The sequence below is a fragment of the Podarcis vaucheri genome (assembly GCF_965113315.1).
Source record: "Podarcis vaucheri genome assembly, chromosome: 5".
NCBI classification, from domain to species: Eukaryota; Metazoa; Chordata; class Lepidosauria; order Squamata; family Lacertidae; genus Podarcis; species Podarcis vaucheri.
Window position 1 is genome coordinate 53,563,902 of NC_138763.1, and position 12,077 is coordinate 53,575,978.

At 39.6% G+C, this 12,077-nt stretch overlaps 2 protein-coding genes across 4 annotated transcripts in view; one reads left to right on the top strand and one right to left on the bottom strand.

Annotated features, from left to right (window-relative positions):
* Positions 1-10,095, top strand: part of CCDC172 (coiled-coil domain containing 172) — a 28,400-nt gene extending 18,305 nt beyond the window's left edge. For 2 of the 3 annotated variants that reach the window (XM_082222712.1, XM_082222714.1), the window contains exons 7-8: positions 7,666-7,753; positions 9,355-10,095. In XM_082222712.1, coding sequence (XP_082078838.1) covers positions 7,666-7,753; positions 9,355-9,390 — 124 coding nt within the window. In that variant the 3' untranslated portion in view covers positions 9,391-10,095. The remainder of the gene's footprint in view (positions 1-7,665; positions 7,754-9,354) is intronic. The other variant, XM_082222713.1, reaches the window with a different exon arrangement.
* Positions 1-12,077, bottom strand: part of LOC309532440 (uncharacterized protein) — a 78,530-nt gene that overhangs the window by 43,784 nt on the left and 22,669 nt on the right. Inside the window, exon 2 of the mRNA XM_082222725.1 lies at positions 8,019-8,160. The gene's annotated coding sequence lies outside the window, so the exon portion shown is untranslated. The remainder of the gene's footprint in view (positions 1-8,018; positions 8,161-12,077) is intronic.

Genomic DNA, 12,077 nt, shown 5'->3' on the forward strand with positions numbered 1-12,077 from the left:
TACTAACATACAATCCTTAAAAGCATTTGAGTATATTGCCTAGAAGAGGAAATGTATTTTATCTTATCAGTATATACCACCTATTTAAGGAGAACCAAAATGTAATTATTATTAACTGTAAGTCACAAAAAACAGAGTGAAAAGAGGAGCGAATCAAAATATGCAAAATTAATTTATTGTAGATTAGTGGGAAAGCACAAATACTAAAAAGCAGAACCTCGGTTTATATTTGCCTTTCATGTCCTGTCCCCCCGTAGGAACAGGTTAAAGCCATATTTTCATTCATAGATAAAATGAGGCGACTGGATTCATTTACAGTTAGAAGTTTGAATGGCATTCTGCTTTTCCCCATTCTTCTTCTGTTAGTCCATTTCAGAGGGAAATTTTAGAGAAGGGTTTTCTTTTTTTAGAGTGTGAACTTCTGCACTCTTTTCAGAAGCCTGGAAATATTGAAATAGTTTGAAGTTGCTTTGTGTTATTTAATAGTTAAGGCGTTTGTTTACTTGACTAATCTGAAAGAACTAGGATTGCTTCTTACATTTCTTATTATAGCCTAAGAAAGCTCATTATTGAAACCATGAAAGAACAAATGACACTGCATTCACATAAATCATCCAGGAAATATGTCCACTAGAGCTGAACAAATCCTTCATATTAACAGTGCATTGCCGAGGGCCATGATTCTGTTGGTTTTGAACAAATATGTTCAATTTAATTTTATGTTAAATTTTATAAGCAAGAAATACCCATCTCTGGAGTAATCTCTGGGGTGCAGAATGAGTTTCTGTAATGACAATGTGCTAACTGATTTCTTAAAACTTTTTATACCAATGCCCAGTGGGGCTGTTATAGTTAGAATTGTGTCAGGGTTTCTATTATGAACCCCAATTTCAAGGTTTATAATCCAACAATAAAAACGTGCTCTAGGGTAAAGTCTGTCATTGGAAATTTGCTCAGGAGTAATTTTCCTTACACAAATGCATACACAGGAAACTTTGGGAGAGCGGTTCGTCTGTCAATTTACGTAAGTTTTAGTAGGTATGAACACAAGTGTTAATTGTCTCCAGCTTTGAAGTTTGATGCTTGCATCTTTAGTCACTTGGTTAATGTTTTTTACCTCACAAAAAATCCTTCATTTAGAAAGCATTCTGTCTACGAGTGATATCAGGCTTGTTAGGTAGAGTACTACTTACTTACAAAAAAGTGTACTTCTGACAAGAGGCTGAACCAACAGGGTTCAGGTTCCCAAACTTCTGACTTCATGAGAATGCCCTTGTATTGCCAGTTTGGTAATGTTATCTGTAAACATTACTCCAGTTTTTGTTGTTGTTTAGTCATTTAGTCGTGTCCGACTCTTCGTGACCCCATGGACCAGAGCACGCCAGGCACTCCTGTCTTCCACTGCCTCCCGCAGTTTGGTCAGACTCATGTTTGTAGCTTCGGGAACACTGTCCAACCATCTCATCTTCTGTCTCCAGTTTTTATGTCTCACAAATAGAATATTTTGGAAATTCTTCCTGCTGCCTATATGCTGGATTAAGGAATATTAATTTATAGTGGGTTGTGTTGATATTTATGTATTAGTGCACAATTCCCTCATACTACTGCATAAGCAGTATTTGGACGGTGATGAAGGTGCCTGGAAGAGCACTTCCAATTCATGACCTTTGTTACAACTACCAGATATGTAGTTAGCTTTGGTCCACAGGGGTCAGCAAACGTTTTCAGCAGGGGCCCGGTCCACTGTCTCTCAGACCTTGTGGGGGGCCGGACTATATTTTGAAAATAATAATAATAATGAACAAATTCCTATGCCCCACAAATAACCCAGAGATGCATTTTAAATAAAAGCACACATTCTACTCATGTAAAAACACCTGGACCATCCGCGGGCCGGATTTAGAAGGCGATTGGGCCGGATCCAGCCCCCAGGTCTTAGTTTGCCTACCCATGGCTTTGGAGATAGAATACCAATTGCTCATGAGTTCTCCCCTGCAGCCCTTCAAGCCCTTTGATCAGCAGGCACAAGCTTCAGGTCTTTTAAAAAGGCAAATGGTTTCTGAGAATTAGCTTGTAACCCTTTTTTAAATGTGTTGGGCCAGAACAGTCCTCCTCTAGACGTATATCTTCCACTCCTGCTGTGGAGACTTTTCAGAAAAGTGATGGTTCTGCTGGTTGAGATGCATATAGTATGGGAAATAATCTTTTATTGGGTCAACTCATTTCAAGCTTCCAAAATCTCACAGTAATTATTGAAGCATAGATTTTCAGAGCAAAAATAAAACCAGTCTTACTGAATGGTTAGGCTGATTGCTGAGACTAACAGGCCGAGAGAAAAGCAAGGTGGGAGAAAGGCAGTTAAAATATAACTATACCCTTTAAGAATCTAAAATGAATCCTTACTTCTTCCTTTAAAAGGATAGAAAGAACAGTACAGAAACATCCATGTTGCCAGGAGTTAAGGACTGCTCTAAAAGTCACTTTCTCTCACATTGTTATACAATACTCTTTCGATTGTATCAGGCTACATTCATTTAACTGGTATTGGATTGAATATCCTTAGTTTCAAGTCCAGCTATTTCATGCTGATTTTGTTTATTTATTTAATTTATTTAGAAATAATTATAAACCACTGAGTCAAAGAGCTCTCTAAGTTTGTACTTAATAAAAATTTAGGTAAAACAGACCTAAAACCCACAGAACTATTAAACAAATATACATAATATAATGTTGCTAATTAACCAAACTGTTGAAACACAGTATGCACACATGAGCTCAGCAAGGTCTTTGGCATTTAATAACTTTGCTCAGAGATGTATTTTGTCCTGTTCAGACAAGTAGCTAAATATTCATAGTATGTTTTCATCCCATTTAAAATTTGCATTTAAAGTGCATCAAATAGTGAACCTTATATATGGTTAATATTCTTGTTATTACTTTAGTGTTACACTTTCACAAATTTCTGGTTAAGTATAACTTTAAATATTTTCATTCACTCCAGACTTAATGATAAATTTCCATTATTTATTCATTACTTAAGTGTCTCCACAACATTGATTGTGCAGCCTGTAACTTCAGATACATTCCCTGTTTCTTGAAGGGATAGGTCTGGGGTATATTGAAATTACCTAGCTTTTTATTTAAAACAAAACAAAACAAAGAATTAACCATATAAATCAAGCAGCCGAATGGGAGCATGAAGCAACAAAAATGTCTTTTACTGCCTTTCACAAAACTCAGCGAGAAAAGCAAATGTTTCTACCAAATGCATAATTGTTTATCTAGTGCCTTACAGCTTCAGAGCACTTTGCAAGTAGCAATTAGACATTTCTCTTAGCAGCTCAAGCAAAAGCAACATACATACATCCATATTTTTATTTGTTTGCCGCCTTTCCACTGTTCAAACCATGCTCAAGGTGACTTGCAACATTAAAAAAATACTTAACTACAACATAACAAAAGCAGTCCTAAACAATCAGTAAAACATTAAAAAATACACAACCTAACAGAACACTTTCCACATAAATCACAAGAAGATCTAAAACAAAGATACAAAAAATCTGCAGCAACACCTTACTACTACTACAACAACAGCAGCAGCAGCGGCAACACCACCGAAGAGTCTGTTCAGCAGCCTCAGCTTTTGTAGTCAGGGCCAGTCAGGGCTCCACTTGGGTGGAAAAAGGCCTGCAAGGCAGGGAGCAGGTGTTCCAGGATTCACAGCCAAGGTGGTTCCTGGCCTCTTCAACATCAATCATGTTCCTGCATGTGCGTCTGAGCTACACTACAACTGGAACAGACTCTGCAAATTTGCGGCATTCCTGGACTCTGAGCACCAGACACAAGGGACAGACAAGAGGGAATGGCTGTTAGTAAACAGGTTCTGACCCAGGAGGGGTCCTGTGTTCTTAGTAAGGATGTGTGTGGGCCCTTGGGCCTGGCCATAGCAAAGAACAAGTCCTACACAGCTGTTTGACTGTCTTATGCTATACTGCTGTGCGCTATCTGACTCAATAGATCAGGTGCAAAAGTACACCAAATCATAGACGTGTATGATACATTAATTGTATTGTGGCCATCTCAAATGCTTAAGCTAAATCAGGACACAAATACAGTATTGCCATCCTTGAAACTATATTTCCATAAGGTAAATGAATTTGTTGGCAGATCTTATTGTTTGCAGTGCATAGCAGAAACAACATCAGGCTCAAGGGCTTTGTGCCTGTGCCTTTTTTTAAAAGCAAAAATGCATGATGTGATGGAAGATCAAGGGTATTGTACATGCTCATTTTAGGACTTTTTTCTTCTTTAAATCGGCACATACACTGCAGCTGTACTTGGGAAAATACACCTGTTCTAGTTAGCAAAGAAATGTAATTGTAAGAAAGAAAGAAAGAAAGAAAGAGAGAGAGAGAGAAAGAAAGATAGAAAAAGACAATTTTACAAGTGATAGGGACCACCATATACAAATAAAAGCAGACAAAAAGTGGAACTATGGAGCTGGGTTTTGGATTAGTACTCCTTCTACTCCTTTTAATTCAAGGTTACATGTTGCCATTATGTTCAGCATAACCCTTTTGTGTGGAAGAGATATTACCAAGTAATATTTAAGCAATGAAATGTTGTTTATATACAAGGTAAGCTTCTGAATCTTCTTAGCATTCAATATATATAAAATCTCAGTCGAGGTCCCACACTGTGATATATTTACTACCACCAGAATATAATTCTTTCCCTATATGGGCTCATTTCACAATCCCAAAATAACCACGGTGACCCCAGAAATTGCTCCTCTATTATCATGAATGGGTTTAACACAACTTTATACTTATCTTCCATTTTACTATCTTCTGGCAGGTATGACAAGGACTGCAGTATAAGTTTATTGCTGCATATACTGTGGACCATTAAAAGATCTGAAATAGCTTTTTCTTGGTCCAGCAAGTATCCACTTAAGCAAATATAATGGGTAGTAGTATATGGACTCCTTGGTTTCAGAGCTTTTCCATTCCCAAGACATCCCATATAAAGAAGCTTCCATTCCCATATTAGTCACCATTTCTGCTCTGTTTTTGTTATTGCTGCTGACACTCAGTGAGCTGCCTGCCTGTTCTTCAATCCAGATGCTGCATTGAACAAGCCAGAATAAAAAGGCCGTAATCCCCAAACATCAGTAGATTTCTTTAGTCTTCTGCCACCAAAATATAGCCTATTTATTGGAAGTTTCTGTGTTAATTTCTTTCTTTGCCATTGATGAAATGTTATGCAGGTGTTAAAGTAGGAACTTCTTTCTGTGCTAGTGGAACACTTCATATACTTCATACCATGCTCACAACATTCCCCATGTGAAACATACTGTCGAATTCAAACTTATTTCCATTTTAAAGAAGGCTCAGTCTAAAACTGACTAACATGCAGTATTGATTATTGTTCTGCAAAACATTTTTGGTGTCCAACAGGAAAGTGAAGCTTTTGCTGCTCTCTGTAACTATAATTCCTCTCTTCATGGAAAGCTCTTACTAATGTTTCTGTAAGAATCCAATGTAGTATCAAAGGGCAGAATTTCCTACATTATGTGGAAGCTATGTTCCAGGGAAGCTAAGGTTTTCAGAAGTTTACCAGGTATTCCTGAAGAACAACTTCCCCCAACTTCATGCCCTCCTGATGACAAACAACGATAACGATGATGGGAATCGCAAACATCTGGAGGGCACCACATTGAGGAAGGCTTCTCAAGGTGATGATTGGTGAATGTCCGCTTGCCTGCCACTACTAATAATCAACTTTAAAATGCAGTTGTAGGAGAACACTGTTCTACGTAAAACATTTTGTGTGTCCCACATGAACTGAGAGTGTGCACCTTAGAAAATGCCTATACATTCTCTACAACGTAGAGGGGTTTCTTGGCAGAGGGATTGGGGTAAACACAAGGAGATTGTCTCTTATATCCTATTCTCCCGTTCACATTACAGACAACTTCCCTCATATGTGGGGGTTACGTTTCAGGGCCCTGCACGCATAACTGAACATTGCATAACCAGGGAACACTCTTTAAATGCCCTCTCTGCCATCTTCTCTCCAAAAATCAAAAACACTGTACCAAACATATCCACAACTGAAATTGAAGCTAGGGCTGGCAGGAGGATGCTCAGTAAAGTGGCTGCTATTGCAGTACCCTACACACCAGCTGTTCAGTGGGGAGGCTGAGCAGCCTAAAAAAAGCCCTGCTGCTGCTCCAGTCTCTTCTCCCTCACTGAAGTCCTCTGGGCTCCAGGAAGGGTCTCCTTGCAAGCCACGGGGACTCTCCAGCTCTTTCCCTCCATTTCCTGGTATGAATTAAATCATCTTTAATTCACCTTTTCCTGGTGTTGCACATATACATGATCACATGCAAGTTGATCATGCGCAAGTGGGAGGGATGCCTGTATATTTCTGGGGGGTTTTGTGTTTTTAAAAGCATTTTCTTCCAGCAATCAACATTAAAATGACATTGGTCTGTCTCCTGGTATGGAAGATATTGGTCAGCTCCTCATATTTTGCCTGCATTTTTCTCCCTTTTCTGGAAAATGGGACAACAGTGGGACATAACCTTTGTGCATTGTGGTGCTGACACATGTGCAGCAAGAAATCTTTGAGCATCTGGAATACATTTTCTGTGTCATGAGGCAATGCATGTTGCTACACAGTATCTTTTCATGAGATTCTAAAAATTTTATGCTGTAAAATAACACAAAAGCATAGTAATTTATGAGAAGCAATGAGATTTGATAGTGTCATGATCCAGACGGTACAGAAGATCCATGTAACTATAATATTAGACACTAGATGTCTTTTTCCCTTTTCAGCAGTTGAGAACCTTGAATGCATGTTGTAGATTTCATTAAAGTAAATTGGAGGAGAGGTGCACCGCCAACAATCCATTATTTAACACATGGTGACCAACATGATGGTGTTCAGATGTTTTGGACTACAGCTTCCATCATTCCTTGCCACTGGCTATGCTGGCTGAGGCTGATGGGACTTGTAACACAACAGTGTCTGGAGGGCACCATATTGGCTACTCCTGACTTAAAATATGCTCCACGAAATGTTAAAGAATGACCTGATCTTTTGGCAGTGGGAAAGAGATTATTGAAACCCTTGGAGAAGGTAAGCAATAGGCAGACAACATCACCAACTCTGGGAACAAGATTTATAAGAACTTATAAAAGGCAAGGATCAAAGATTCAAATCATGAAGTTTTTGAATGAATAGGATATAATTTCGTCATAGGTTATAATATGCACACAACCCACAGAAGAAAAAAATACAGTCTTTTAACTTACGCTTGTCTTACAGCACTTATTCTGGAGATATATATTCTTCCTGGAGATTGTCTAATTTCTTCACATCACTAAACAATTGCCAGTACTGTGCAGTGATTTATACAGTCTTGGGTAATGCAGTTTAAATCACATCAAGCAATCTAGCAAACTTTAGTCTCTCTGATTTATAACTGGATAGTGACATGTGATCCACACATTGTTGGGGAGCTTACAGGACTTTTAATGGGAGACAGCTAGGATGATCAAGGTTGAATTAAGAACTAGGACTGCTGTGAAGAAGAGAAAGATTCAGCTGACAGCCTCACCATATCAGGTGTTTTGTTTTTAAATGTTGGCATAGGCTTAAAAAGAAATTGGAGAGTTACAGAGAAGATGAAATGGAAAATGCCTGTGAGGCTCTTCAAACGGAAATTGAATTTCTGCAGATGGTATGCCCTTTAAACTTAACATTTATCATGTTTGATCATTTTAGTTGGGGAGATTCTATTTTTCTGCACATACAACACTTCTGAATAAACAATATACTAGCAGACAGGTGGAAGTTCTTTGCCTTTCAGATTGTGATTTACTAGTAAGAAGAAATTTAGTTCCCATTATAACCATGCCACTCCCTTTATTTCCCATGACTTCCATGACTTTATTTGTTTCAAGAGAGGCACTGCTTGTGAGAACTGGTAGATAATGATTCCCTACCTTAGTGGAAAGTATTAGGGATTTGAGATAAAATGCTGCCTCCTCTGCAGAACAGCTCCAACCATTTCTGTCACATGCATATTTCCCTTCTTTGCTGACAGTTGCTTCTGGGTGAGTCCTGCCTACTCATCCATGGTGATCCCTGGAATTGAAACAGAGAAAGAACTGAACTTGCCTTCATGTGCTATTGCTGAACCTAAACCTAACAGCTGCTGTTGGGACAATAGGAGGCTGTAGTTACAGTATATAAAATGGGAGGGATCTGGGTCTTGCAGTACAGTGGTACCTCAGGTTAAGAATTTAATTCATTCTGGAGGTCCGTTCTTAACCTGAAACTTTTCTTAAGCTGAGGTACCACTTTAGCTAATGGGGCCTCCCGCTGCCGCCATGCGATTTCTGTTCTCATCCTGAAGCAAAGTTCTTAAGCCGAGGTACTATTTCTGGGTTAGCGGAGTTTGTAACCTGAAGCGTTTGTATTGAGATAGACGAAAAAGTCACAATCCAGTCTATGCATTTGAATAGTCCACTTGTCCCAAATCCATGCAAGTGTTTAGGGAAAACCCTTTTAAATAATCCCATGCTTTCAACTGATGGAAATTGTTTTGTAAGTACAGTACTTATGTGGGGCAAGGGTTCCCCTGGTTCTTTCTTTTAAACTGTTTGTAGCTGCGTACAAATCCTGCTTCCTGGGTAATTGTATGGAGGAAAAGATGACTGCCCCCATGTAGAATGTCCCTATAAGTGCCTCGGGTTAGTGGTCTTTTTCTCCATACAATTACCAAGGAACAGTTGGAACACCATAATGTACTGCTGCTTCCAGGGGCTTTTTACTTAAAACATTTTCAACAAGTGCAGCAATCCTTGTGCTTTCTAGCAGCTGCAAGCCATTTAAAAGAACGAATGAACCAGGAAGCCCCTCAGATCACCTCGTACAAAGAAATATATGTTGAATCAAACCATGCTGTTCAAAAGGTTTGTAGATGTGTGATCTAAGCCACATGTCTACGTTCTGATCCGAGCCAGATCGTCAGATGCAGACTAGGGAGAAGCTTTCCAAATCGTGAAGTGAACCTAATCCTTCCCCATTTCTAGAAACAGAGAACCAAAACTTATTCTTTTGTTCTCTCCTTCATCCCAAAATAATCACTCTGTAGTTCCGGAGTGGGGGCCTTCCTCTGTCTCACAATTCACTTTGCCTCTCCACAGATTTTGCATGGATATAGACTTGTGTGAGCAAATACCAAAGAATGTTTTAAAATTTTTACCTTTTACAGTAAAGAGCAGATAATGCTCGGAACAATTAGCTATTTACCACTGTCTCTTTTTATTGTTGCAGAAGCTGTTATACAAAAAAAAATCTCCAGTCAAATAAATAACATATGGTGGATTGATTCAAATGTCAGAGAAACAAGTCTTTGTAGCATTTGAGTAAATGCTGCTTTTGTAAGCCTTTGTTGTTAAATTTATCATCCTCTGCATTTCCTGCTAGTAAAACATGGAACCTGTTTTTCGCAACACATATTGTATCTTTTCTTTCGTCTGTTCATTAGCAAGGGTGTCTAGCAACTGTAAACAAATCATTTTCTTTTTGCTGAGAGATTTTTTTTTGGCAGTGTTCCCATTCCCATATTCAACATTAAAAGCCTGCCTGCATTCTATCTTCACCAGCTCTGGCAGAAGCACACAATTCAACATAACGTGGACCTTGTCACTATTATCTCAATTCTGTGCTTGTCTGTGCAATTTCCCAGTGCTGTTAGGTTCCTTGTGTGCTTCCCCGACCCCTTTTAAACCAGGAAAAGGAAACAATGGTGATCCCTCTGAGTCAGTGCTACCAGAAGGAGATTTTCTATGAATATTTAGCCACATTCTCTTTTAGTGTTTAATGTAGATTTATTTCAGCCTATGATCCCTTTTTAATAAGTTTCAGCAGAGGTTTGGATGCTTGTTATTTCTTATTGTCTTGCTCAGGTAGAACTTAGTCTAACTTTCTCTAAAGGTCATTTTAGATCTAACATGTCATATATGAATATTGTCTATTAATCTGACTTAATGATTATTTTTAAACTGATTGCTTCACTTAAGTGCCTACTATTCTGTGATAATAAAAATTATTTCACACAAGTTCTTCACCTGTGCATGTGATTGGTACCTCAGTTTTTCTCACCGGTTTAGATTTTCACGCTCTAGACATATTTTCATGAGTTGACATATGATTATGGTTTTTAAAATGTGGGGAGGGAGGAATTCGCCCTGGTAATTGTGGGCTACGTAATGGAGTGCTCAGGTCACAATGGGAAGTCTGGCATCTAACAGTTTAGGTTTCAGTTTAGTTTTCATTGTACTATATTCTAACTTCTCTGCCTTCTTCACCAGCCACAAATCACACTGGGAATAGAAGAGACAACTAAGGAACATTATTTCATTTTTCTACAGTGTAAAGAGGCACTAGTGTGATGTGTTTGAGGGAGCATGAGGAAATATACAACAGTAGCATACAGATAGGACTGGCAGATGCAGACTTGGCCTGGAGCTGAGTTTGTTTATGAGAAAATGGGTGGGAAGAACAAGTTGTATATAAAAACATACCAGTGATCCAACTCTGGTATCAACATGGGGGATTTTTTACTGCAAAATGTTGAGAGGAGCCAAAAAGTTCAATATGGGAAGTTATGCAGAACACATTTTCCTTTGTAGCTCCACGTCTGAATCTTCTTTGGCAGAGCACCTTATTATAGGAAGAATACAAGTACAACTCTTGATTTTAGAGTAAGCTTTGTATTCCAGATCTATATTACAATACTGTATATGGAATAATGAGCCTGTGGACATTCATTTATAAACAGATTACAGATAGTGGGATACCACAGGATCCATGGAATTGAACTTCATGTGCTGTTTAAAATAAAAAAGGGAATGGCTGCTTACCCAATTCAGTGGTGAGTGGTGGTTGTGGCCTGCCACAGTGCCACCCCATGCCCACTGAGCCTCGCCATGTTTTCACAATCATTGCCGCTCCTTTGCGGCCACCGCAGAGTATTCTGGGCACTGCCAGGACCTCAGTTCAAATTCAGCCAATCCATGGCTGCCTGGGGGGCAGGGCTTAAGCAGAGGACCTGAGTGTTACAGTCTCCACTCAGGTCCACTCCCCGGGTATAAAAAGCAGGCCAGAGCTACTAAACACTGTCCACCGTTCTACCCACAGTAAATTATACCAGTCCCAGTAACAATTAGAAATTTCAAGTTCTGAGATACTTCCTAAGTCATATTAATCATTTCATTTCTAAGCTCTATAATCATCCCTGCTTCCTAAGGCAGTAACTTTATAGGGTGAAAGATATGAGTGTCATACAGTGTGATAAGAATGTAAGAACCTCTGATGATACCCTAGCAGTATACTTTGCAGATGGGTACCTCTCCATGCAATTTGCAATCAATGTGAAGCATAGCCAAGCAGTATACTTTGCAGATGGGTACCTCTCCATGCAATTTGCAATCAATGTGAAGCATAGCCACATGACTCGGGCTGATTTGTCCTGCCCACCTGCCTTCTTACCAAAAGCGGCATTGTAGGCTCAGTGTTATAACAGGGTGGGTGTGTGTGAGCTAGCTCCTAGCTTTGGCCTGACAGACAGACTGGTTTCCCACCCTGTGTGGCCACGTTGGGGTCAGGGAGCCCATGCAAGACATTGGGGGCCAATCAGCACCAACCTGGGTTCCTAGTGGGCAGGGCCACTGGAGCAGACCTGGGGGAAGACTTCACCCATCCAGGTCAGCTCAAAGGGAACAGAATGTGGGCTCTGCTGTACTTGGCACTGAAGTTCCCACGTGGCTGTCTGTTCCACCCTCCCTATTTTGCTATGGTTTCATGGCTGTCATAAGGGTGACAGCCTGATTTTCAGATCTTGCTATGGATATTGATAAGTTGCTGTTTTCAGGGCCAGAGAGTAATTTTCCCTGCAAAATGTTCAGGCTGGGTCTGCAGGTTTTGCCTTCCTCATAGCAATCATCACAACCTTAGGGACATGGGATCTTGGAGGGCAGTGTTTCATGTCCAGA